The following is a 27,256-nucleotide window of genomic DNA, read 5'->3' as shown; positions in this document are numbered from 1 at the left end:
TTCCCTCCCAGCCCTAAGTTGCTTCCCTTCCCCATCCAGTGTGGCCAGTGCAGACCTCCGAAGTGTCAACCTGGTGACACTAGATCCGTCACCTTAGGGTGGAGTGAAGGAAGCACCTGGGGATCAGCTTACTAATTCAAGGTGCTGATGAATTATTCACACCACCATTAACTTGGAGGCCCTTTCAGCCTCACCTCTCTTTCCCCTGCTCCAGACCCTCAGGTCCTGGCCTGCCCCGAGCTCGGCAGACCTGCGGGGCCCCCAGCGAGGAGATGCTGGCAGAGCTGGAGTTCTGTCTGCTGCTGGCAGTGACACTGTTGAGCCCAGTCCCCAGGGCCCAAGCCATGAAAGGTAGGAGCTGCTGGGGACAGGCAGGAAACCTGGAGGGGGGCAGAGGGGTGGCAGGTAACAGCGGGGTCTCAGGAGGTTTCCATGTGGAAGGCCAGAAAGCGGAGGGCCCTTTTGGGGGCAGGTGGCCGAGCTGAGGATGTATTGCTTCTGAGATGGGGAAAGACAACATTTATCAAGTGCCTACTATGTGCTGGGTACTTTCCACGTATGAACGCATTTAATCTTCACAACCAACTTCAAAGTGGGTATTAGTCCTCCTTTTTACAGAGGAAGAAACTGAGGAAGAGGGAGGTTAAGTAACCTGTCCAAGACTACATGTTTACCAAGGACGAAGGGAATGGCTCAGAGGACGATTAAAGATTTGTTGCTGGAATGAGCCCTTATTTTCCTCCTGAGAGCCTGCTGTACTTTCCCATCGCCAGCCAAGTGAAATCAAAGTTCCTTATAAAGGCATTCAGTGCCTTCCCAGGTTTGGCTCCAATCTCTATATAACATCCAGCCTCGGTTCCCGGAGTCCCTCGGGCATCCCATACTCTGGCAGAGGATCACACCCCTCCTGGAGATGCTTCACCCTCAGGGCTTTCACCCCCTGTGCCCTCTGCCTGGAAGGTCCCTTTTCTCTTTTTCTACCTGAGAACATCTGGCTCATCCATCAAGCTCAGGTCAAACACCACCTCCTCCAGGAAGACTTCCGCATCCCTTCATCAGCCTCAGAAACTCCCTCCTTGGAGATCTTAGAATCCTCTGCTGGCACCCTGGTCCCTGGTCGCTTTGTGCTGCTCCAGCCCTCTGAGCACTGTGTGCCTGTCTGGGAAGCCAGGGCAATATCACTTCACCCGTCTTCAAGGGGTGTGTGTGTAGCGGGGGCTCAGCCAGCGGTTGCCAGTGCCTCGTCTTCCTGCAGGTTCAAGGGGGGCTCAGGAAGGAAACGTAACTTTCCAGTCACCTAGTTGGTGGCAGAGATGGCCTGGACACCCAGGTGTCTCACCCCATGCCTGGGTGGTGGGAGAAGCTAACTGTTCCCATTTCTAGCCACTGGGGCTTCAGTGGCCTTGGGGTGACCCTGGAGTTCAGGGTGCCTGCCGGACAAGGCACCTACTTGTGCTGGGACCCAGGGCCTCCTGGGCCACCAGCAGTTCTGCTCCAACCTTCTCACGGCTTTTCCCATCCAGTGGGCAAGGCTGGGGGAAGGACAAGGACAGGCAATGAACAGGATGTCCCTCTGTCCTCTTGCCAAATCAGACATTGCTCCCGCCCTGGCCTGCCCCCAGGGCCAGGCAGGGAGCCCTGATGTGAACTGGGTGTGCATCTTGTAGCCTCTGCACTGCTTTCTCTCATCCATGTTCACAGCTGCCCAGTAAGGTCATTATCCCCATTTCACAGATGCGTGACTGAGGCTCAGGTAGGCTAAGTGATTGTGAGTCTGAGCCTTTATTCATGCCATTTCCTCCCTCCAAATCTTCCCCAGCTCACAAAGTCTTCTTGCTCCTTCTAGCCAAACTCAAACATCAACTCCCCTGTGTCCCTCCCCCAACAGTGCTGGCCCTGGCAAGACTGCCCCCGCCCTGGACCCCAGAGCCCATGTGGCCCCAGCACAATCACGCCACATGGCTTTGTCTCATTTGCCTAACTCCCCCTATCTTACCCCACAACTGGGAGCTCCCCAGGAAGGGGCCCATTATGAGTCAGCACAGGCCTGTACAGGACACATGCTTGGCAAATGTGTCTCTCTTACAGGAACTTTGGTTAAGTATATTTTTCAGGATGCTTCTGGTTGCAAGGGACAGAAACCTAATCTGGATGACTTTAAGCAAGAAGAGAAATGCAGTGGCTGGTGCCAGGGAGGCGGGAGTATAGCTGAGTTGGGCAGCTTGGGTTCTGGGCCATTTCCTCTTCTCACATGGTTCTTGCCATTTGCTGACAAGCTCTTTCAAGGGGCCCTGAGTGGGGTCCACCCAGGGCTCTCACTCCCAGCTTAGGTACCTGGGAAGAAAGGGTTCTCATCCAGGCACTCAGCAGCAGGACTCTGGTGGCACAGGCCCACCCCACAGGCCAGTCGCCGTGGCAGTCCTGGGGGCCCCAGTATTGCCCACCTAGGATCCTGTGTCCTTCTGTGGGCCTGGGAAAGACGAGGAAGGGTTACCACATGGAGGCAAGGGAAGGGAGCAGTGTCTAAAATAGAGGGCATGTTCTTGCAAGAGGTGAAGGAATGAGGGCTGGGTGGAACAAAACAGGAGATGTCAGCTACAGCAGTAACTTCCCTTTTTGGACCTCAGTTTTCTCATCTGTTAAATGGAGTCAATAACACCTGCGCTGCCTATTTTATGGGGATATTGTGAGGATGATATAAGATTGTTCACTGATTCATTCACTCAGCAAATATACACTGAGCACCTGCTTTGTACCAGGAGCTCTTCTAGGTGCTTGGGAGGCAGCAGAGAACCAAACAAATGAGAATCCCTGCTCTCATAGAGCTTACAGTTTTGTGGAGAGAGACTTGGCAGTGAACCAAACAAATAAGGAAACAAATAGTATATTTGACGGTGATGGGTGCTATGGAGAAAATAAAGCAGAAAAGGGAGAGAAGGGGTACAGGGATGGGGAGAGAATTTCAGTTGTAAATAGGGTGGTTGGGGAAAGCCTCACTGAGAAGGTCATTTTTTTCAACTTTTAACTATGAAAATTTTCACACACAAAGTGGAGAAAATAGTATAATAAATCCTGATGTCTCCATCAACCATCTTCAACAGTTATCAACATTCTGCCTTTCTTGGCTCTTCTATCCTACCCCTACCCCCATTTTAGGGGGGCAGACCGGAGAAATTTAAAGACAAGCTCAGATATCACACTATTTCACCCATAAATATTTCAGAGTATATCTAACAGATAGATAGATAGATATTCCCAATATTATTATAATGATATAATATTCTTTAATTTTATCTAATACTCAGTTCAATTTTCCCCATTACCGCAAAAAAAAAAAAAATCCCATTGCAATTTTTTTTTTCAACTCAGAATCCAGACAAGGTCTACACATTGCTTTTGGTTGATATTTGACTCAAGTCTCCCTCCCTCTCTCTCTCTCTCTCTCTCTCTCTCAGTCTCTCTCTCTCTCTTTTTTTTTTTTTCGGTACGCCGGCCTCTCACTGCTGTGGCCTCTCCCGTTGCGGAGCACAGGCTCCAGACGCGCAGGCTCAGCGGCCATGGCTCACGGACCCAGCTGCTCCGCAGCATGTGGGATCTTCCCGGACCGGGGCACGAACCTGTGTCCACTGCATCGGCAGGCAGACTCTCAACCACTGCGCCACCAGGGAAGCCCGTCTCTCTCTCTTTTTTAATCGACTTCTCCCCTGGCAACCACTTTTCTACTCTCTGTTCCTATGAGTTTGATGTTTTAGATTCCACATATAAGTGATACCATTCAGTATTCGTCTTTCTCTGTCTGGCTTATTTCACTTAGCATAATGCCCTCAAGGTCTGTCTATGTTGCTGCAAATAGCAGGATGGGTGTCTTTTTCAAGGCTGAATGATATTCCATGTCATATGTATCTCCATTCATCTGTTGATGGACACTTAGGTTGTTTCCATAGCTCGGCTATTGTGAATAATTCTGCAATGAAGATGGGAATGCAGATAACTCTTTGATACCCTGTTTCCAATTCCTTTGAAATATACCCAAAGTGGAATTGCTGGATCATATGGAGTTCTATTTTTAACTTTTTGAGAAGCCTCCATATTGTTTGTCATAGAGGCTGCACCAGTTTGCATTCCTACCAACTGTGCACAAAGGTTCCTTTTTCTCCACGTCGTTGCCAACACTTGTTACTCTCTTGTCTTTTACATAATAGCCATCCTAACAGATGGGAGGTGATATCTCATTGAGGTTTCGATTTGCATTTCCTTGATGATTAGTGATGTTGAGCACCTTTTCATGTACCTGTTGGCCATCTGTATGCCTTCTTTGGAAAACTGCCTATTCAGTTTCTCTACTCATTTTATTTTTATTTTACATTTTAAAATTTATTTTATTTTATTTATTTATTATTTTTGGCTGCATTGGGTCTTCGTTGCTGCACGGTCTTTCTCTAGTTGCAGCGAGTGGGAGCTACTCTTCGTTGCAGTGCACAGGCTTCTCTTGTTGCGGGGCATGGGCTCTAGGCATGCAGGCTTCAGTAGTTGCAGCACATGGGCTCAGTAGTTGTGGCTCGCAGGCTCTAGAGCATAGGCTCAGTAGTTGTAGCGCATGGGATTAGCTGCTCTGCAGCATGTGGGATCTTCCTGGGCCAGGGCTCAAACCTGTGTCCCCTGCATTGGCAGGCAGATTCTTAACCACTGCACCACCAGAGAAGTCCTCTACTCATTTTTTTTTAATGGTGAAGTGTTGAAAGCCTTCCTCTTTATATTTATTTATTTATTTATTTTTGGCTGCGTTGGGTCTTCTCTGCTGCGCATGGGCTTTTCTCTAGTTGTGGCGAGTGGGGGTTACTCTTCGTTGCGGTGCGCAGGCTTCTCACTGTGGTGGCTTCTCTTGTTGTGGAGCAGGGCTCTAGGTGAACAGGCTTCAGTAGTTGTGGTACGTGGGCTCAGTAGTTGTGGTTCTTGGGCTCTAGAACGCAGGCTCAGTAGTTGTGGCTGACAGGCTTAGTTGCTCTGCGGCATGTGGGATCTTCCTGAACCAGGGCTCAGAACCCATGTCCCCTGCATTGGCAGGCAGATTCTTAACCAGTGTGCCACCAGGGAAGTCCCTATTGATGGTTTCCTTTGCTGTGCAGAGAGTTTCATTCATGTAGTCCCACTTGTTTATTTTTGCTTTTGTTGCCTTTGGTGTCAAATCCAAAAAATTATTGCCAAGACCAATGTCAAGGAGCTTACCTCCTATGTTTTCTTCTAGTTGAGTCTTTTGTAATAGAACAGTTGTGTCTCCCCCCACCACCTTATTTACTGTTGAAGCACGTAGGTCATTAGAATTTCCCACATTCTGGACTTGACTGAATGTGTCCTCAAGGTGTCATTTAGATTGTTCCTCTAGCTTCCATATTCACTCTAACTTGTAGACAGATCCAGAGACTCCATTAGATAAAGGTTCCTTTCTTTCCCCCCCAAGAAGATGTTACAGGTGTTTCATCAGGGCACCGATTATTCAGTGTTTCACTTTGACGTTAAGATTGGTCAGTGAGTTCAGGGGTTGTTAGCCTGATCCATCCATTATAAAGTTCCCTATAAAGGTAACTTTTTGGCATTTTTTAATTATAAAAATTTTCAAACATTAGCAAAGGTGAAAGAATTTTACAGAAAATATTTACCTACTCAACCAACTAGGTTTTACCTCTCATCATTTACCTTTTTTCTCAGTGATTAGAACAGACAATGATAATGATGATTCCATTAAGGTTTGCAAAGTTATGTTTTCCTAATGTTGTTATTCTTTCTGTAGTCTTCTTTAAATAACAATTTTTCTTCATCAGCTATTTGGTTATTCTGATATATATATAGTTTGTAACAGGAAAGGCAAAGTAAATGCTTAATTCTTTCTCCATGTACAAGAAGAAAATGAGTTCGTGCCCGAGCAATCTCTAAAGGAAATCAATAAGTTCCTTTTTAATTTCTTTTAGTTGTATTATGAATTCATGAATTTTTATATATTTGATGGGTTTCAACTCACTGCAATAAATTTTTTTTTGGCCACTCCCCGTGGCATGTGGGCTCTTAGTTCCCCGACCAGGGATCAAACTTGCACCCCCTGCATTGGAAGCACAGAGCCTTAACCACTGAACCGCAGGGAAGTCCCTGCAATAAATTTTTTTGAAGCTCAAATTATACCTTCTTTAGCCAGTGGGAGCCCCTTCAAGAAGGTTTCTGTATCTTTTGACACAATCCCAGCGGTTCCGATAGTTTCTTTACTTTCTGGTGTGACAAGATATCCCAAGTGTATTTTGTATATTTACTGCCCTAGACTAACTATTTCTTTAAGGAGCCCTGCTTCATTTTAGTTGGACATAACAATCCTAATCTAATTTAGTTGGACATAATAATCCTAATCTAATAATCCTAATCTAGGTCCAAGTGGTACAAATACTACCAGGATATCATTGCTTTTAGGATTTTTTTCAATTTTTTTTTTTTTTTTTTTGCAATACGTGGGCCTCTCACTGTTGTGGCCTCTCCCATTGTGGAGCATAGGCTCTGGATGCGCAGGCTCAGTGGCCATGGCTCACGGGCCCAGCTGCTCCGCAGCATGTGAGATCCTCCCGGACCGGGGCACGAACCTGTGTCCCCTGCATCGGCAGGTGGACTCTCAACAACTGCGCCACCAGGGAAGCCCCGCTTTTAGGATTTTTAATGAACAAAGCTAGGAAATTAATATTTTTAGAAATAAAAATAAATCAAATTTGTACTGATGTTTTCAATTCAAATTAAGGATCTCAAGAGTTCTGCTTAGTTTTTTAATTCTATACTTGTATTGCTCTCCTCTTACACTGCAAATCTTAGTTTCTATTGACATTAACATACTTCCTTTACTCCAATATATAAAATATTGTAAAATAACAGTATTCACTATTACTACTAATAGTAAGTCTACTGAATATAGTTTAATATTTCTTTGTGTTTCATTTTGTTCTTGGGATCTATTCCACTAGGAAGCTACAGTCAAAATAGTGTATTTCAACATCGTTTGAAATCATTTTTCCCATGTGAATGTGCCTCCAACTTGACATATAGTTAAGCTTATTTGTTTTAGTTTGGCATATGGGTTACTTAAATATTTTTGATAATTTTAAAATTATATTAAAAATTACTCATGATTATAAAGTTAAAATTATCAAATAAATTGCGTTTAAAGAGGTCTAGCAGTTGTGCCTGTTTCCTCCCCTTGGCTTACATCTTCCTGTGTCAGAGAACAATTTTTATTAGTTTCCTTCCATTGTTTTCAAAATATAAGCAAATATGTACATATAAGAATGTAGTTTTGTGGACTTCCCTGGTGGCGCAGTGGTTAAGAATCTGCCTGCTAATGCAGGGGACACGGGTTCGAACCCTGGTCCAGGAAGATCCCACATGTCGTGGACCAACTACTCCCGTGTGCCATAACTACTGAGCCTGAGCTCTAGAGCCCATGAGCCACAGCTGCTGAGCCCACGCACTGCAACTACTGAAGCCTGCGCACCTAGAGCTCGGGTTCTGCAACAAAAGAAGACACTGCAATGAGAAGCCCGCATACTGCAACAAAGAGTAGCCCCAGCTCGCCGCAACTAGAGAAAGCCCGTGCGCGGCAACAAAGACCAAACGCAGCCAAAAATATAAATAAATAATTAATAATAATAAAAAAGAATGTAGCTTTTTTTGTTTGGTTGGTTTGGGGTTTTTTTTGCAGTACGCGGGCCTCTCACTGTTGTGGCCTCTCCCGTTGCGGAGCACAGGCTCTGGACGCGCAGGCTCAGCGGCCATGACTCACGGGCCCAGCCGCTCCGCGGCAGGTGGGATCTTCCCAGCCCGGAGCACGAACCCGTGTCCCCTGCATCAGCAGGCGGACTCTCAACTACTGCGCCACCAGGGAAGCCGCCAAGAATGTAGTTTTAACTTTGTAGTAGACTGTGCACATTCTCACTCAGGATGGGAGCAGGTAATATTATTTTTAATTTTCGAATTCCCCAATGCACATCTCTAGTGCCTAGCATTTGGTACTATTTTATCTAAAATTATAGTCCCACCTGACACTTCTTGTCTCCTTTCCCTGCTTTATTTTTCTCCAGATCACTTATCACTAGTTAATATGCTCTATATTTTCCTTATTATCTTTATTGTTTGTCTTTCCCACCAGAATTTTAGTCTATTTGTTCCTGCTGTAACCCCAGCACCTAAAACAATGCTTAGCACTCAAACAATATTTCTTGAATGAATAAAAGAATGTTTGGTAAGTATCTGAAGAATAAGTAAATGAATGAACAGCTACATGAATAAATGAATTGACTTAGGGCCATGACCTCATGCTCCCTCATCCCATCCCAAAGAACCCGCTTTGGAGCTGGGCCATTACCCAAGTCCCCAGGGCTGACTCTGAGACATTCTTGCCTCTCACCACAGGTGTCAAATGTGGGGGTGTGCTCTCAGCACCTTCTGGAAACTTCTCCAGCCCCAACTTCCCCAGGCTCTACCCCTACAACACGGAGTGCAGATGGCTGATTGTGGTAGCTGAGGGCTCCTCCGTGCTGCTCACCTTCCACACCTTCGACCTGGAGTACCATGACACCTGCAGCTTCGACTTCCTGGAGATCTACAACGGGGCCTCCGGGGACCAGAGCAACCTGCTGGGGAGGTTCTGCGGCCAGGTGCCCCCACCGCCCTTCGCATCCTCCTGGCACGTCATGTCTGTGGTCTTCCACTCAGACAAGCACGTGGCCAGCCGAGGCTTTTCCGCGGGCTACAAGAAAGGCAAGGGGGACTTGGCAATGGAGAGGGTGGCCCTCCATGGGGGGAGGGCGGTGGGGTAAGGTCACGGGCAGGGTCTCAGCATCTTTGCATGTAGGCTGCTCTGTAACCTAGATGCCCCTGCTCTCATAGCTCATGGGGCAAAGGCAGCCTCTGTTGGTAGTCTTTTTTTCTTTTTCTGTTGGTAGTCTTGGTGGTTGTGTGTTCCCACCTTCATGGCAACATTTCCCACGTCTCCCTCCATTATTCCGGGAGTCCTCGGAGGGTCTCACTGTGCTCAGGAATGAGGCCTCTTGCGCTCTCCTATCCTTGTCCTTCTCACCCCATACATGGCATCAGGACACTGGAGGGGACACTGGAGGGGACACCAGAGGGGACACCATGCTGCCACTCCTGCTGATCCCTCTGTGGCATCTCATGTCACGGGCACAGGATTCTCTCCCCCTCCCCATCATGTCCTCGGAGTGGAAGGTGCATGAGCGTCTGCGTGGAGCTGGTGACGCTCTCCCTCCCAAAGCCTTTCCTGAGCTCGCCTCCTGTATCGTGGTCCCTAACCCCCCCCTCCCCCAGCCAGGCTTGGAGCCTACCCCTCCGGCTAGTGAGGGGAGCAGAGGCTTCACCCTCCTTGCCTTTCTTTCTCCTTGACTCATTCCTCTTTCCTCAGGCTTCTCTGCACAGACTCAGACCTCCTACCTTCTCCCAAGGCCAAAACCAAAGGCCTTCCTCACAACAGCTCAAGCAATGGGCTCCACAGAGGCTCCTGGTGCACAGGGTTCACCTTCACCAACAGCAATCAGGGCTGGGGCGAGGGTGCATACAGTTCTATGCCTCCAAAGCCAGACACCAGCTCCCACTGGCTTTGGAGGCATAGTACTGTAGAATGGTAAAACACAAGAACCACAGACCGATCTGATCATAGCAGTGGAGTTGTAGATCCCTAGATTTTTAGACTCTTAGGGTATCAAAGTTATAATACCATGTGCAATGTTTTCCAATATTTTTAAAAACAGGAGTACCCTTATATCAAATGGAACCTTATATTAATCCTGATATGTAAAAGAGATAAAGGCAGCATTTTTAAAAAATAAATTTTATTTATTTATTTATGGCTGCATTGGGTCTTCGTTGCTGTGCGTGGCCTTTCTCTAGTTGTGGTGAGCGGGGGCTACTCTTCTTTGCGGTACGTGGGCTTCTCATTGTGGTGGTTTCTGTTGATGTGGAGCACAGGCTCTAGGCACATGGGCTTCAGTAGTTGTGGCACGAGGACTCAATAGTTGTGGTGCGACGGCTCAGTAGTTGTGGCACACGGGCTTAGTTGCTCCGTGGCATGTGGGATCTTCCCGGATCAGGGATCAAACCCGTGTGCCCTGCATTGGCAGGCGGCTTCTTAACCATTGCGCCACCACGGAAGTCCCAAAGGCAGCATTTTTGTTGTAAGCATTTATAAGTTCGTATTTTTAACATTTACTTATTATAAGCCAATCATTGAAAACATAAGTAAATATTGATGGCCTCCAATTAGTTAAATTTTTACATATAAGATATGTGACTGTGGATGCTATCTTTCATTGAGTTAAAAAATAGTTTGAATACAGAAAAAGAAGGACATTTACACCAGATGTCTGCAAATAGATGCCCTGGGGTTACCGTGGAGCCCCAGAACACATTTTGAAAGTCTCTGCTAAGGGTATTGACAGCAGACGGGATCTCACAGACTGTCAAAACCTGCCCTCTCATTTGACAAACAATACACCTGAGACCAGAGAGGGAATGTGCCTTCCCAAGGTCACGCATCTGGGAAGGGCAAACTGGGACAAGAAGTCAAGGCCTTAGCCACCCAGCACAGTGCTCCATTCACACAGCCATGCCATGGAGTGAGATTCTGGAGTCTCAGGAGACACAACCGAGTGTGCCCCTCCCTGCTGGTGGCCTCCAGCTAGTCTTGGCATTCATTATCACCTAGCTCCCAGTTGTAATGGTTACACTGGGTTCCAAAGGGCTTTCACCAGAAACTTATTAAACTCTGCATGCGTCTGAGCCTGGTGGATCAGTCTGAACAGGTCTTATGATTTCTAATATTCCCATGAGGCTCAGAGAGGCTGAGTTACTTGCCCACAGTCACACAGCAATAGAAGACTGAGCTGAGAGGAGACCTGTCTTCAGACTTCAAACCTATCTCTACTCCTTCAGATCCTCCCTCTAAGCCTCAGTTTCCTCATCTGTTCGGGAGATTTGATAATGTTCCTGGTTTCAAGTACCTCAGCCTCTATGCTTCACTAGCCTGGTAGGAGGGGACAGTGAGACTGATAAGGTCAAGTGCGCAGACTCTGAAGTTAGTCAAATCCTGCCCTCCCTGATACCAGTGGGGGACCTGCTGTCAGGGTCCTGCCCTGTCCCTTGGGGCCTTGCCACTGCAATGGCTCTTGCCAATCTCCACATCTCTTTGCTTCAGGGCTTTTTCCAAAGCTTTGGCAGGTCACCTCTACCTCCAGCGGCCCTCAGCCTCGATTCTGGGGAATGCCCCTGCTCCCCCACCCTCTCTCCCTCGCTGCCCATCTGCGGTCCTCTGTCTCTCCCAGATAAACTACTTGGGCTCAAATCCTTGTCTTGAGCTCAGTCTGGCTGAAGCCCAACTCACAAAGGTAAGTTATTTAACTTCTCTCTGCCTCCAGCCTCTCAGCTGTAAAATGGGGGAAACCACGGTGCATTCCTCATGGGGTTATGGTGATGGCGTGTGCCTGTCACTTACCAAGCACTCAGTGGGTGGTGACAAGAACCCCATGAACACCTGTGGGCGTGGCATTTCCCAAGGGAGGAGATGGGGGAGCCACAGGGAGGGAGAAAGTTCGGTTCAAGCGGGCTCCCTTGCAGATGCGTGTGGTGGCGTCCTGACGGGCCTGTCGGGGGTCCTCACCAGCCCCGAGCACCCCAACAACTACCCTAACAATGTGGAGTGCCGCTGGGTGATCCGAGCCTCTGGCCCCGCCACCGTCAAGCTGGTCTTCGTGGACTTCCAGGTGGAGGGCAGTGAGCAGTGCACCTACGACTATGTGGCTGTGCTTGGGGGGCCCGGCCCCGCCCATGGGCACCACTACTGCGGCAGCTCCAGGCCCCCCACGCTCGTGTCGCTGGGCCACGAGCTGCAGGTGGTCTTCAAGTCTGACTTTAACATCGGGGGCCGGGGCTTCAAGGCCTACTACTTCTCAGGTAGGAGGGCCGGAGCTACACCCTGAGTGCCCTGTGTGTGCTGGGCTCCTGCCTCCCCATCATGCTTGTGGCGGGGCGGGGAGGGGTTGTACTCTTCTGCCTCTGGGCCTTACACTTCCTGCTCTTTCTCTGCCTGAAATGTTCTAGCACACCCTCTCCCGTCTGGCCGATGCCAAGGCACAAGCATGTCACCTCCTCTGGGAAGGCTCCTTGATTCACTCAGAATTATTCCCTTCCTTCAATTCCTTAGAGAAGTTTTCTCATAGCGATGATCTAACACATCACTTCTGTACCTGGTTTGCATGCTGATTTCCTCTGCTTGACTGTGAGTTCCTATGGACTTATCTTTGTACCTGCTACATAGAGGGTATTCAATTAATGTTTGTACGAATGAATGAATGAACCCTTGGGAATTAAACTGTCTAGTGGAGGAGATAGAGAAGGAAACAGACAATGACAATGCACTGTGATCTGTGCTAACAGTAAGAATCATGGATGACTTCCTGGAGGAGGAGAGAATTGAGCAGTGCTTTGAAGGTATTAGCCAGTGGCAGAAGAAAGGGAAGGGTATTCCAAGCAGAGGGATCAGCATGTGCAGAGGCACGGAGGACAGAGTGGGTTTGTGTGCTTGTACTACTAGGAAATGTTTAGTGAGCCTGGAAGGTAGGGCTGGATGAGAGCCGGGGAGAAAAAGGGCAAGGTCAGGTCATGAACCACCTTGTCTGTCAAGTCCAAGTTGGACTCAACTCCGAGGACAGGTATTAGGCATTGTTACAGAATTCCTATCAGGGACAACACTCATGAAATGGTTTACCAATTGGAATGACAGTCCCAGCTTTCAGCTAGTTTCAGTTTAAAGCAGGCTTTGGGATCAGTTGTCCGGTTTGCTGGCCATGGTGCCCACAACCTGCCAGGGTGGTTTTAGGACCCTATAGCGCCTACTGCCCAAGCTGTAGCTGCAGAGGGTGACAGTCTCCACCCTTCTTACCATTGCTCCTTCTGTCCTGCTCTCCCCCATCCAGGAGAATGCCAGGAGGTATACACGGCGATACGGGGCAACTTCTCCAGCCCACAGTACCCCAGCTCCTACCCCAACCACATCCGGTGCCACTGGACCATCCGTCTGCCTCTTGGCTACCGGGTCAAAGTGTTCTTCCTGGACCTGGAACTAGAGGGGCCCAACAGCCTGACCAGGACCTGTGACTTTGATCATCTGGCAGCCTTCGACGGGGCCAGTGAGGAGGCGCCCCTGCTGGGCAGTTGGTGTGGCCACCACCTGCCACCACCGGTCACCTCGAGCCACAACCAGCTCCTGCTTCTGCTGCACACAGACCGTAGCACCACCCGCAGGGGCTTCTCTGTGGCCTACATTGGAGGTCAGCTGGGGTTGAGGGTATGGGTGTGCTGGTGGGGGAAGGTGAGGCCGGGGTTCCTGGTCTTTGTGGCCTCCTGCCTCCATCTCACCAACTTCTCGGTTGGCTACACCACTGCGGACTCCCACCCTGGGACCTCTGAGGCTATATCAATATGGCCCTTGCTTATTTTCACTATTACAGTGCCCTATTTTTCCAGCTTCCAAATCCACAATTCCTAATTCTTCCCTATCTGTCACCTTCCTCCATGGGCCCCTGGCCTCTCTTGTACTATGATTAATCCTTTGTATCCAGGGGTAATACGCAAGATATGGTAATACTATTTATGGAAAACAATTGATATAATCATGGAGATGCTGACCAAGCTTGCTTGTACAGTCATAAGTCCTGACTGACAGTGGTTTGAAAAAATGACCTTTGGTTTCCTTACATAACAAGAAGCCTAGAACTAGGCAGCTGCTTTATTGGTTCAGGGACTCAACAGTGTCCCAACTGGTATGTCTGGGATTCTCTTGACCTCATGACTACAAGATGGCTGCCACAACTGCAGGCATCATGTCCATGTTCAAGGCTGGAAGAAGAAAGGGGAGGTTCCAGCCACAAATGTTCCTTTATCAGGAAAGTAAAAGCATTTTCGGAAGCCCTCAAAAGACTTCTTCTTGTTCTCATTATTTTGAACTTGGTCACATGGCCATGCCTAGCTGAAGAGCTGACCAGGGAACTTGGCACTCAGCTTTTCCATCCTCCATAATGCTAGTTAGATTTGCCAGCTGACAGCAGCTATCATCTATCCCCTCCTCTCATCACCCTTCCCTGGGCCATGGTCCCAGAAATGCCTGTGCTCTGGACCCATTTTGCCTTCTTCCTGACTAGGCTAGATCCTCTTGTTGTGCAGGTGCAGAAACAGAAGTGCAGAGAGGAAACGACTTTCACTGCTGTCACACGGGCAGTGGGTGGCACAGCCAAGGCTAGAACTCACACCCTTGCCTTTTGTGTGGCTAAGCAGGGCCTGGGGAGGAGGCCCAGGACTGAGCTCAGACGGACGGGGGCCACATCCAAATGCTGCCATTTACTGACCATCCAATGGTGCTCACCTGTAGGAGTGGTTGAAGAATGCTCTAGACAGGTGGTCGTTAAGATGAAATGAGGTAACAGGGGTCACAGTGCCTGCCTCCGAGGGCATCCTTGCTGAGTGTGGATTTCTTTCCCTTATGTGTCTCAGTCCTGGTCTGCATTCAAAAGATCTTTCCTCGGGACTTCCCTGGTGGTCCAGTAGTTAATACTCCATGCTCCCAATGCAGGGGGCGCAGGTCTGATCCCTGGTCAGGGAACTAAGATCCTGCATGCCACACGTCGCAACCAAAAAAACCCCAGTCTTTCCTCTTCTTTCTTTCTTCCCTTCTTTCTTTCTTTCTTTCTTTCTATTTATTTTTGGCTGTGTTGGGTCTTTGTGGCTGCGCATGGGCTTTCTCTAGTTGCAGTGAGTGGGGGCTACTCTTCGCTGCAGTGTGCAGGCTTCTCATTGCGGTGGCTTCTCTTGTTGCAGAGCATGGGCTCTAGGCGTACGGGCTTCAGTAGTTGTGGTTCGTGGGCTCTAGAGCGCAGGCTCAGTAGCTGGGGCGCGTGGGCTTAGTTGCTCCGCAGAACGTGGGATCTTCTTGGACCAGAGCTCGAACCCGTGTCCCCTGCATTGGCAGGAGGATTCTTAACCACTGTGCCACCAGGGAAGTCCTTCTTCCTCTTTCCTTACCCATGTGCAAGAGGAGTTTGGGGGCCCAGCGATGGTGAAGGAAACAGTAGAGCTGCAGCAAGCTAGTGGCAGCAAAGTGACCTGGGCCGATGCTCCCTCTGTGGGCCTCAGTCATCTCCATCCATAAACCTGGAGGAGAGCTATCTCTCTGTTAGAGCGACCCCTTTCCCAGAGTGCACTCAGAGAGCCAGGTGCCATAGGGCTCTGCCACAGCTAGCTGGCAAGTCGCTTTCTCTCTGCTGGTCTCAGTAAAATGAAAATATCGGCTGAAGGAGCTGTGAAGTCCCTTTTGCTCTTATGGTCTTATTTCTGGGCCTGGAACCTCTCCCAGCTGTGTGTGATCTTGGACAAGCTCCTTCTCCTTTTGGTGCCTCCAGAGACACCTCCCCGATGGCTGTGGGAGCCCAGATGCCTTTGGGAGCCTAGGGTCAGACACGGCACTAGTGCTGGGCCAGGCTCCAGATGTGGCCCAGGCTGCAGGCGGCCTCCCGGCTGGAGGACAGCCTCGGCATCAATCAGGGGTGACACACAGTTCAGCATCACCAAGATCATTGTGGGAGACGGCGGGCCCATAAATCCCCGACTGCCCAGACACCAGAGGCTGAAATATGTCTGAGGCATTTCCCGGAGAGGGGTTGAGATTTCCAGGCCTCTGCCTACCAGCTCTTTTCTTTTCCTCCCGCCAGCCACCCCGCTTCCTTCCCCCACCCTCACCCCTGCCCCAGCAAGCACTGCCTCCGTACACACACGCGTGCACTCACACACAGGCTCTCACGATCCCAGACGCTTAGAGTCACACAGGCCTGGCTGGGAGGGGCTGCAGGGGGCCACCACATAAGGTAGAGAGACCAGGAACTGTGGGATCTTACAGATGCAATGATTAAAATCCTGGCTTAGGGCTTCCCTGGTGGCGCAGTAGTTGAGAGTCCGCCTGCCGATGCAGGGGACATGGGTTCGTGCCCCGGTCTGGGAAGATCCCACATGCTGTGGAGCAGCTGGGCCTGTGAGCCATGGCCGCTGAGCCTGCGCGTCCAGAGCCTGTGCTCTGCAACGGGAGAGGCCACAACAGTGAGAGGCCCGCGTACCGCAAAAAAAAAAAAATCCTGGCTTAGCCACTGCCGACAATTTCACCTCTCAGGGCTCCAGGTTCCGAAACTTTCCAATGCGTTTAGTCATATCCACCTCAAGGCATCATCATGAGGAGGGAGAGTGGGGCTTCCTTCACCACCCTTTTCAAACTGCAGCCACTGCAACCCTTACGCACACACAGTCTGCTCTCCCCGCTCCCCGTCTTTCTTCTTTGCTTGATTTTCCTTCAGGCGACTCTGACGCTTCGGTGTATCTTACGTATTTACTGGCTCCTCACTCAACTAGAATGTAAGCTCCAAGAGGGTAGGCATTTGTGGCTGGTTTTTTTCTTTTCATTTCTGTATCTGGTGTTTAGAATAGAGCCTGCACATAGTAGGCCATAAATACTTGTTAAATGATTGAATGAATTGCCTTGTATATGGCAAACATGATCAGCAAATAATAGCTTTCATTATGATTAAGAATATTCATTCGTTCAGTCAGTCAGTCATTTATTCAGCATTCACTGCACCTGCCAAGCTCTGTGTTGGGCTCAGAGGGCGCTGAGAAGTAGGCACGGGGCCTGCCCTGGAGCTCATAGTTTGATGGAGTTAAATGGAGTAACGCGTGTAAAACGTCCTCGTAGGACTGCTTAACAGCCATCCCCTCTCTGGGCCTCGGTTTTCCATCCACCACCCTTTGGATAGGGGCTTGGAGAGGGTGGGGGTCAGACCGCCTGCCCCCATGGCCTCCAGCTCCCTCCTCCCGTCCATCCTCAGTTGTCCCCATGAACGTGAGTTGCTCCCGCACGGACTTCCAGATCCTGATCTCCGCGCAGGCACTGGCCCCTCTAGAACGGACCAAAGTCTACCTGGGCAGCCGGAGCTGTGCTGCTCAGGAAGTTGGCAGCAACTTCCGGATCCAGGCCCACTTTGATACCTGCGGCACTGAGTCTCAGGTAGGGGCTGGGGGAGGAGGGCGGGCACGAGGGAGGGGCTCTGATCCCTGGGGAGAGGCACCTGCCAGACCTGAGAATTCAGCTTCTCTTCCTGGCTCTGGTCACCCCACAAGCCTGGATGCAGAACTCAGCCCCTCTTGATTTTACCTCAACAAACTTGCTCAGTGTAGACAGAACAAAGAACTCGAGTAGGGGAGACAGAGAAGGGGTGCCCTGCTGCACAAGCTGGCGCCAACCAAAAGCCCCTACTGGAGGCCCCTCCCTCAAGGTCCTGTGAACTGACTGTTCCTGGGGGCCTTCCTGCTGCCCCCCCTCCCCACTGGAGCTCCCCAGGGCCACCCGGTCCCCACCCCTCTAACGCACAGAGCCGTTTGAGCGCCGCTGCCTCCTGCCCACCCCCTCCCCAACCTTGTGATCCAAATCCATCCCTGGGCTCCACAAAACAAAGGGGCCCTTCAAGAGACAGGATCCACCTCCCTCCAAAGGCACCGAGGCGTACAAATGAAGTTTTTCTACTATCCTTGTATTTCAGAGGCCTAGAACCCAAGCTTGGGGCCCTCAGAGTCACCTGGTAGTGGCCCAGGAACCCTGGATGTTTGGATTCTCAGGGACAGGTTGGGAAGGGGAAAGGGGGAGAAGGCACAGTGGTCTCTATCGGGGACAACACCCCAGCCTTGGTGACGAATCTGGAGATTCGTCAGACTGTCTTGGCAGAAATCATGTGCTTTCCAGCAAACCATGTTTCCCCATCACCCAACATTAACCGAATGTATGCCTCTGGCCCCTCCAGTCCACCCTCTGCTTCCCCAGCCTCCTGGCGGCCACCATCCTTTTAATCTGAGTAGAGGAGAAGTGGGAGTCAGTCTTAGCTGCCAAGATAATCTGCCCTCACCTCTACACCATGCCCTAAATCCCCTTGGGCTTTTCTCTGGGGGCCGAACCATGTTCCATAGAGTCATAAAATGATGGAGACAGAGAACCCCAGAAGCAAGGAATCATGAAATTTAGAACAAAGAACTCACCGACACTCAAGGTCTCAAAGTCACAGAACCACCACTAGAACCTGGAGCCACATAATCATAGAATCTTGGCATCAATATCATGGAAACATAAAAACTGAGAGCCTCAGACTCATGGATTCTTAGTGTAACACTTCTAAGTCCTAGACCCATGAGGACCAGTCTCTGCATTGAGTTGCTTTCAAAGATGCACAGTTCAAATGGCCAAAAGCCATGACAACCTATCTGTGCATCTCTTAAGAACCACAGAGACTTGATTTCATAACCATAACACCACATCTGTGTGGACTTTCTTTCCTCCTCAAGTCTCACTCATCAAAAACCCCTGAAACTTCCCCGCACACCTGTTTTGTGTGATTCCCCCCCCCCCTTCTTTATTATGTGGATTCACTTCGGCCCTTTCACTGGGTCCCCTTCCACTCTCAGGTTCTGTCTTTCTTTTTCCGACTCTGTGTCACAAAAGTCCAGGACACCGGTTCTCCTCAGGGGGTGTGGTGGTAGACAGGCTGAGGGCACAATGCAGAAGGCTCCTCTGGGGACATGGACTCAGAGCCTTTTGGAAGCCCAGAGTTGGGAGAGACCCACAAGGTCATCTGGTCCATGAAACTCCAGATCCGTGATTCCCCTTCACTGCCTTCCCCAAAAGGACCACCCAGTGTCCAGTGATGGCAGCTTCCTGCAGGTCACGCCCGTTTTCTCTGTTCTAGGCAGCTTTGGTTTTTAGAGAAGCCTCAGCTCAGAAGAGCCATGACTGGACACGGGCAGTTGGGCGGCCTGAGGAGTGTAACGGCTGCTCTAGACTAGGGGTGGGTGGGGAGAAGTAGCCCAGCATCACTGCAGCCCCCAATCCAGACCACACCAGATTGCCCGTCAAAATGCTGTCCCTCAGTCCCCAGCCCAAACACTCCACTGTCTTAGGGCGTCCTAACTCCTGCCTCCTTCATCTGTGGGGGTGGGGAGGGCAGCAGTGTGACAGGCTCCCCACATCACACTCCTCAATGGTTCTTCCCAACCCCAGGGTGGTGCTACTGGGCTGAACAGGACTCAACCACAGGGACACATAATTGCTGCAGACATAATTGGGCAAAATGATTCCAGAAGGAAAGTCACGTAACACCAGGGACAGAGCATCTAACTGGGAGGCAGGAGACTTGGCTTCTGGATCTAGCTCTGGGCAAATTACTGCCTTTGCTGGGCCTCAGTAGCCACATCTGTAAATTGCCAAGGAAGGGAGATTGAACTAGATGTCCTGAAATTCCCCTTTGGTTCTACATTCTTTGGTTTGAGTGAGGTGTGATGGCTAAGAGCACAGTTAAGAATCAGGCAGATCTGGAAGAGAATACGTTCCCTGTCAATTGTGTGCTGTGTGACCTCAGACAAGGGATTTAACCTCTGGGCCTCATTTTCCTTATCTGGCAAATGGGTATATTAATGATACCAATAAGAGAAGGTTGTTATGAGAATTAAATGAGATAATGCCCTTAAAATGCAGAGCCTGGAACATGGCGAATGTCCCTGTTGTTACTGTTACTATCTTTCATAGACACCACCTCCTTCAAGCCAGAGCAAACACTGACCCATCAAATATATATTGTCCATTCAGACACCGTCGTAGTGCCTCTTTTAGAGGTGGGGACACTGAGGCTCTGAGTGGGAAGGGAGTCAGTAGCCAAGCTGGGACTGGAAACCAGGCTCTGGAGTTCTGCCCCCTTGGCACTCAGTGCCTACATATCCAGGGGAACAGGGTCAGCCCTGGCCCCTTCAGGTGTGAGCAAGTGCCCCTTGACCCCCACAGAGAAGAAATAACACTTCAGTGATCGTCAGCGTGCTGTACATCGACTTCTCAGCTGGTGGGCAGGAGGATATCCACGAATACGAGGTCCGCTGTGAGCCGAGGCGAAAGGAGGCCTCTGTCCACCTGCTGTCCGGCTCCCACTGGCTTGGGCCTTATGCTGCCACGGCAGAGCACCTTCAGGAGGCACCACCCAGGGACGAGGCAGAGGCACTGGAGGGCCCCGTGGCCATGGTGGCCCAGGACACCAGTGACATCATCTTCCTGGGCCTTTGCATCCTGGCTGGAGTCCTCATGGTCATTGCCATAGTGGTCCTGATGCTGCTGTAAGCAGGGAGGGTAGGGACGTGTCATCTGGCATCCCTGGGAGGCAGCCTGGGCACCCCACAACAGGGGCGGGACCAGGCCTTGTTGACTTTATGGTGACCATGGGCAAGTCACTATCCCCCTCTGAGCCCCAGGTTCCTGGGGACCTTTCCTCTGCCCTGCTTATCTCACAGGGCTGACGTGAGGCTCAGAGAAGAGCATGGATAAGAGCTGCATAAACTGTAGCGCGCCATGCATGTGTGTGCAATTGTTGTTATTAATTTTGAAGATTTTCTGCTATAGAAAAGAACTCTCCTGTGTGTATTTGTCAGCATAGATAGTTGTGGTCACTGGTGACAGAGTTGATAAAACTGACTTGTTCTATAACTTGTATGACTGCTTCACCAACTCAGGATGCCAATAAGGCCCCTCCTAATTTTCTGACTAATTGCTCATCCTAAGCATTCATTAGCAGGAAGTTCAGTATCCATCCAGGGGCCTCCACTCTCCTGAACTGATCTAGGAACCCTGAGGACTTTACCTAAAGCATATTAGTCCTGCCTCCAAACTCCAGGAACAGAGAGAAAGGAAGCTGAAACCCCACCTAGTGCTGTTGCTTTAGCCCCTGCCACATGGTGGCGCTGTTGAAGACTGGTCTTGTGCATCCTGGTGGATGCCTGTCCACCGGATGGACAGACCCCTAGAGTATAAACCACAGGCAGGCCCATACTATGCTCAGTAGTGAGGCTGGAGGCTGAGGACTGGTGTCTCTTTCATGTTGACATTTTCCCTTAAATAAACCATGATCCTTGACTGAAAAACTGATTGAAGTCCCGTGTGTCTCTGTCCTCACCCTGATGTTGAGCTCAGATTACTAGCCCATCCTTCTCCTCCAGCTGAGCTCTCTTTTGAGCCCTCTGGATTTTCTCCTGCCATTGGACTTCACTCAGAGCTACTCCAGTCCACCCACATTTTTCTAAGTTCACACCACCGTGAGCAGGGGTTGGATTTCCAATGCTTCCCTGTGAGAAGACCTCTGGCATCCTTTTGCGAATTGGTCCAGCACTCCCCAGAGCCCTATATATCAAGAAGTGGAGGGCTTCCCTGGTGGCGCAGTGGTTGAGAGTCCGCCTGCCGACATAGGGGACACGGGTTTGAGCCCTGGTCCGGGAGGATCCCACATGCCGCGGAGCGGCTAGGCCCGTGAGCCATGGCCGCTGAGCCTGCGTGTCCAGAGCCTGTGCTCTGCAATGGGAGAGGCCAAAGAAGTGGAGCAGTCTTGTTAATGAAAAATAAACAAAAAATACATTTATAATACATGACTTTCCCCTGTTCACCTTTATATTTGCATAATGAATCACTCAAGTGAGTCCTTTCATAATAATAAAAATCTCCAAATTGACCGTGCTGACCACTGACATCAATTAAAAAACTTGTAGTCCAACTACAATCCCTTCAACAATCCAACAAACATCCACTGGTTTCTAGCCTTGTGCCTATTGCTGTGATAGGCTCCAGGCATACAGAGGGGAGCAAGTCAAAAGAGATTCCTGACTTCAAGAGGCTTACAGTCAAGTGTAGCCAAATCAGGGACAGGGAGGGCAGATAAGTTGATAATTTGCAGAGAAAAGACCTAGAGAGAAAAGAGCTGATATAGCAAGAAATGAATTAAGCAAGGGGAAAAGAGTAGCCTGGACATTGGGAGTACTGGGTTCAAGTCCACACTCTTCTTTTTAATTGAGTGAGCCTGAGCAAGCCACTTTGATGCTATGAGCCTTGATATACCCACTTGCAGAATGGGACCACAGTTCCTGGTTTGTTGTGAGGGTGTAGCAACATGATGAATTAGAGATCTGTCAGGGTCATGTGCCAGCAGGAGAGTCTGGGGTGTTTGGAGCAGAGACCCCAGCCTCTTCCTCTCCCATCCACTTCTTGCTCTCAGACTCCTCCAGCCGCTGAGCCAGGCTTCCTTCACCAGCCTGAGTTGTGAACACCTCATAAACTTCCCAGGTCTCAATTTCCCTGTCTGGGCAGGACTGGACACACAGCATACACTCTCTGAGGACGACCTTGGGTTCTGCCCTCCAGGGCCCATGAGTTGGGTTTTGGGGTGGCAGTGGGACCTAAGCTTGCCTTGTCCTCATCAGCTCATCAGATGGGGGAGACGATAGGTCAGCCTGTGGCAGGGCCAAGGGCGTCTGCGCACAAAGCTGGGAGCCTCGATCTCCACCCTCAGCAGCTGATCTTCAAGGGCCCCAGCACGGAGGCTGGAGCTGCGCCTCTGCAGACAGACCACCCAGGTTGAACTCAGGCTCCGCTACTTGCTAGCTGTGTGACCTTGAGCAGGTCACCTCATTTCTTTGAGCTGCAGTCTTCTACCTGCAAAGCAGGAATAATAATAACACTGACTTCATCAGTCCTTTGTGGGGATTAAATGAGATAATGCATGACAGTGCCCGTCCATGGAAGGAGTCAACAAAACTCACTTTTTACCATTGACCTATGAGTCAATGGTAATGAGCAAAGGCTCTGGCCTCGAAACCCAAGTTCTAGGCCCAGTTTTGCCACTGAATTGCTGTGTGACCTTGGGGGAGCCCATTTCCTTCTCTGGCCTCAGTTTCCCTATTTCCAAAATGTGGCAAGCATCACTATCACCCCCAGCACCATCACTTTCATAGCTACTATTCTTAAGCACCCCTACATGGCAAGGGTTTAAGATATATCATCCCACTTAAGCCACCTTGTGAGGCAGACATAGTTGCCCCCATTTTACAGATGAGGAAATTGAGGTTTGGGTAGGGAAAGTGCTGTGCCCAAGGCCACATGGCTATGACATGTTGAAACTAGGCTAAGAGGGACAGTTCTTCCTTGTGCTGGAGGGACTATGCAGCGATCTGGGGCCTCTTGGGACCCCAGGCCAATGCTCTGAAACGAGGGCTGTGCCTGCTTGGGAAAGGACTGGAATGGCAGAGAAAGAGAGGATGGTTTTATCTTCCCGATCGTGCCCAGATACTGCCATTCCCAGCCCTCCGGGCAGCCTGTGCATTGATCATCCTGCAGGAAATGACAGTCTTTATGACAGCATAGTGTCTCCAGAAATGAAAGGGCTGAAATGATACCCATTAGCCAGTGCGCCCTGGCCCTGGAAGTATCGGGCACGAGGGGGTGGAGGGGGCGGGCGTGGCTCAGCTTTCCTGCTCACCTACCATTTCCCCTTTTCAGAGGGTAGGGGGCTGTGGAAAAAGCCAGGCTTAGACCCCAGGTCCCTCCCTATTGGCGTATGGCCTCCCCCCAGCCTGGAGCTTTGGTTCCTCCTGACAGCCTGTCCCTGTAGGGCCAATGTTATTGATGAGGAAGCCCTTGGCAAATGGCTGTGCTGGTCCTGGGAAAACCTCTCCTGGCCTGCAGGTCAGGCAGACCTGGGTTCCTTTCCAGTTCTTTCTCTGACTCTATGTGACCTTGGGCAAGTTGCTTAACCTCTCTGAACCTCAGTTTCTTCATGGGTGGAATGGGGGTAGAAAAACCCTCCTCATGAGGTCATTGTGAGGACTGAGAGAACAAGGGGGTGTGCCCCACATGGGGCCTCCTCCTGGACCATTCAGGAAGCGGTTGCTGGCCAGCCTTGGGCTCTTCTCACATCCCAGAGCTAGAAGGGCCTTACAAGAAAGCAAGTTCCCACCCACTCCTAGGAGTCTCCCCTGCACCCAACCTGCCCTGGCCTCCCGGCTTCCCTGCTGTTCGTCAATAGACAGAGGTTGTTCCCACCCCCAGCCTTGCTCGCTCCTGGTCCCTCTGTGTGGAAAGTCCTTGAACCGAGCGTCCCCTGACCTGGCTCCTGCATATCCTTCTCTGCCCAGTGGGCCCCCAACCACGTATCTAAAACGGCACCTCCACCCCGTCACTTTGTACCCCTTTGCTTTGCTTTGTCTCCTTCACAGAATGAACTGTCACCTGAAATGGTGTGAGGAGTGTGCTTGCTTTTGCCTGTTTACGCCCGCCTCCCCTCAGTGCAACGTCAGCTCCATGAAGTCTGTCTTCATCAGAGCCTGGTACACGTGGCCTTCAGTGAGCACTTGTGGTTGAATGAGCGAACAAACGAATGAATGAATGGACGATTTCACGCAACTCCCTTCATTCAACCCCACGTGTGTGGCGGTACTGGTACTTTGGTGCTTTCTGAGTCGAGGACACTTCCCATGTCTTCTGTACTGCATCTGTGCACAGAGATGAAGACCGGTTCAGACGCGACCCCTCCCTTCAGGAGCTCACATCTGGGGGGACGAGCCCGCTGTAAGGCACACGGTGCTCAAAGGGACTGTATCAGCTATGTCAGTCAGGGTTGGCAGGAACCAGCAGATAGCCCACTGAATTCAGGAATCTGAAGCGAGTTTGATAAAGGTGCTGTTTACAAATGTGCAGGCAGGGTGCAGAGAAACCACAGGGGAGTGTGCAGAACCTGGGGCTAGTTAACAGTGAGGTCCTTACTGTCCTCTGGCTTGAAAGGTGAGGAGAGGAGACTTGTGCTTGGAGGGACACAGCCAGCCAGGGGACCCCTGGCTCCTCCTGCCCTCTGGTCTTCCAGGGAGGCAGGGGGCTCCTCATTGGCTGAACCCAGAGGGATGGGCACAGAGCAGGGTGGAGAAGAGTGACAGTGGATCTGGAGCCACAAATGGAGACTAGCACAGAAATAAGCAAAGTACTTTCCTCTCAAAGTCTTTTGGGAACAAGACAGGGTTAAAGTTACTGACTCAACTTGTGCTAGAGGAGCCCAGAGAGACTCGTGGCGCCAGAAGGCTCAACAGACAGAAGAGGAGGAATGGCATCCAGGCACAGGGAGCTGCATGTGCTAACACAGAGGCATGAAAGAGCACAGCATGACTGGGAGACAGGAAGGGTGTGGCAGGCAGGGGCTGGGAGGGATGCTGGGGGGCGAAGCTGGAAAGGCAAGCTGGGAAGTTACTATTCAGGGCACCTGGATGACAGCAGCGGCTTCTCTCAGAACAATGATGGAAGCAGCCCCTGTGTCCTTGGCTTCAGAATGAAACCCACTGGACCAAGAGGGCCACGTGGCCGCTCTTAGCTGTCACTGATGTCTTCCCCTGGAACACAGCCCACCACGTAGAAAGGCTCTTAATCTGTTGGCACCACGCAGGTTGTTGGGGAGTAAACCAGCTTAGCACCGTGAGCTGAACCTTAGCTTCGTGTCTGTCTCTGCCGCTTCCTGGCCAAGAAGCCTTGGTTTGTCCATCCACCAGTTCTCTGGGCCCCCTTCAAGAGGCACTTCCTCAGCACCCACCACAAGCCAGGACCTGGGCCAAGGCACTGGTGTCCAGAGAGGAATGAGGCACGGGTGGTGTCAGGAGTTGGACTTGGGAGTAGGGTTCCCATCTTGGCTCTGCCACTAGCTTCCATAACCTCTCCAAATCCCAGTTTCCTCATCTGTGAATTGGGAATCATAGTAGAAGCATTTTTTAGAATTTGCTCTATTCCAGGCATTTTTCTAGATTTTTTTTTTGCATTTACTTTCTCCTTTAATTCTCTAAACAATGACTATTATTATTATTTCCTCAAAGAAACAGTGGAGGCAGAATTGAAACCTAGGCACTAGGTCTGTCTGCAAACCCCAGACCTTACAGTAGAGAAGGTGAGGAGAGTCAATGAGAAAAACAGATAACAACTGTAACTCACGCTTGTAGCTGTAACAAAATACATTTTAGATATTAATACTGAGCATTTTGTGCCTGGTGTTCTTCTAAGAATCTAAGCACTTGCCATAAATTAGTCCCTTTGACCCTTATAATAATGCTATGAGGCATGAGTACTATGATGAGGCCCATTCCACAGATGAAGAAACTGAGGCACTGAGAAGTTGAGTAACTTGCTTGAGGTCACAGCTTGTAGCTCTCATTAGGTGAAGGCTAATACTGACAGCAGGAATTGTTCTAGACGCATCACATGGATCAGCTTGTTTAGGCCTCACAGGAGAGAAGCTTGGACAGAGAGGGTGGGTGTCTTACCCACAGTCGTATCACTAGTTAGTGGTGCTGCCAGGCCTCACATCAGGAGTTCTGATTTCAGAGTCCAGCAACACTAACACTTTGGGGCACGGTGCCTAGTGCAGAACACAAACTCGGTGAATATTGACCAGTCCCAGCCTGAAGCTGCAAACTGATTTGGGGCTCCTGAGGTCCCAGAGAGGCCCTGACAAACTGCTGTCCCATCATGGGTGCCTTGTCAAAGGCTGCTCCTGGTGGAGCCTTCCAGGAGCCCTTGTCTACCCTGGTCTGCTGTTCTATCTCTGCAGGTCCCAGAACACACAGTGCCCGAAGCCAGGCCCAGCTGTCCTGGACACTGAGCCTCAGGGCCTCCCGGGGCCACTCTACATTCCTCTCCAAAGTCAACGACGCCCCAGCTGGCCTCCCTCCTGGAAAATCAGTGGGCTCACTGCCCTCTGCTGGCTTCCTCCAAGCCCACCCAGGCTCTGAGAAGGCCGCTCCGGCGATCTCAGCACCCTGGCTCCACCTGGGCCTGGACCCCACGGCTACACTGAACATCCCTGGCTATAGCTCTGGGGGGTGCACTGCAAAGAGCCTGGACGCCATCTCTTTCAGAGTTGCTGCAGAAATGGAGATATAGTAGCAATTGCTCCTGCTCACTGAGCCCCCCAGGGACATGGGTGCTTCAACCACCCTATTCTTCATGACTATCCCACTTTACAGATGAGAAAGCTGAGGCTCAGCCAGGCTGAGGAGCTTACCAAAGACCACCTGACTGGTAAGTGGTGGAGGGGGAACTTGAGCCCAGCTCCTTCTGGGGGATCTTTCCACGAAACTAAAACCATATGGATTCTCCCAGATGGTCCTCCTGCTGTTTGTACCAAGAGGACACTTCAGGGGTATTTATTCATGCCTTTGGGTGCCTGACCCTGAACTTACGGGTGCTGGGGAGACAGGGCAATGTGAGTGGTGTGGGTAACCTGCTCCTAAACCAACAGTGACACAA

At 50.5% G+C, this 27,256-nt stretch overlaps 1 protein-coding gene across 1 annotated transcript; it reads left to right on the top strand.

Annotated features, from left to right (window-relative positions):
- The first annotated feature begins 272 nt into the window (after positions 1–272).
- Positions 273–20,278, top strand: CDCP2 (CUB domain containing protein 2). Its single transcript, XM_060083849.1, has 6 exons — positions 273–351; positions 8,437–8,784; positions 11,653–11,988; positions 13,011–13,364; positions 16,959–17,137; positions 19,952–20,278. The coding sequence occupies exons 1-6, from the start codon at positions 273–275 to the stop codon at positions 20,276–20,278; spliced, it is 1,623 nt and encodes a 540-aa protein (XP_059939832.1).
- Positions 20,279–27,256: the final 6,978 nt, after the last annotated feature.

This window comes from Mesoplodon densirostris, chromosome 2 (assembly GCF_025265405.1).
Source record: "Mesoplodon densirostris isolate mMesDen1 chromosome 2, mMesDen1 primary haplotype, whole genome shotgun sequence".
NCBI classification, from domain to species: Eukaryota; Metazoa; Chordata; class Mammalia; order Artiodactyla; family Ziphiidae; genus Mesoplodon; species Mesoplodon densirostris.
The sequence above is the reverse complement of the archived record's forward strand: the minus strand, read 5'-3'. Positions and strand labels throughout refer to the sequence as shown.

What these genes read in the sequence shown, in the direction of transcription:
- CDCP2 (XM_060083849.1), top strand. Translation starts at nt 273, where the DNA reads ATGCTGGCAGAGCTGGAGTTCTGTCTGCTGCTGGCAGTGACACTGTTG. An exon ending in CAAGGCCTACTACTTCTCAG is followed by an intron (nt 11,989 to 13,010) that starts GTAGGAGGGCCG and finishes TCCCCCATCCAG; the next exon opens with GAGAATGCCAGGAGGTATAC. An exon ending in CTCTGTGGCCTACATTGGAG is followed by an intron (nt 13,365 to 16,958) that starts GTCAGCTGGGGT and finishes GTCCATCCTCAG; the next exon opens with TTGTCCCCATGAACGTGAGT.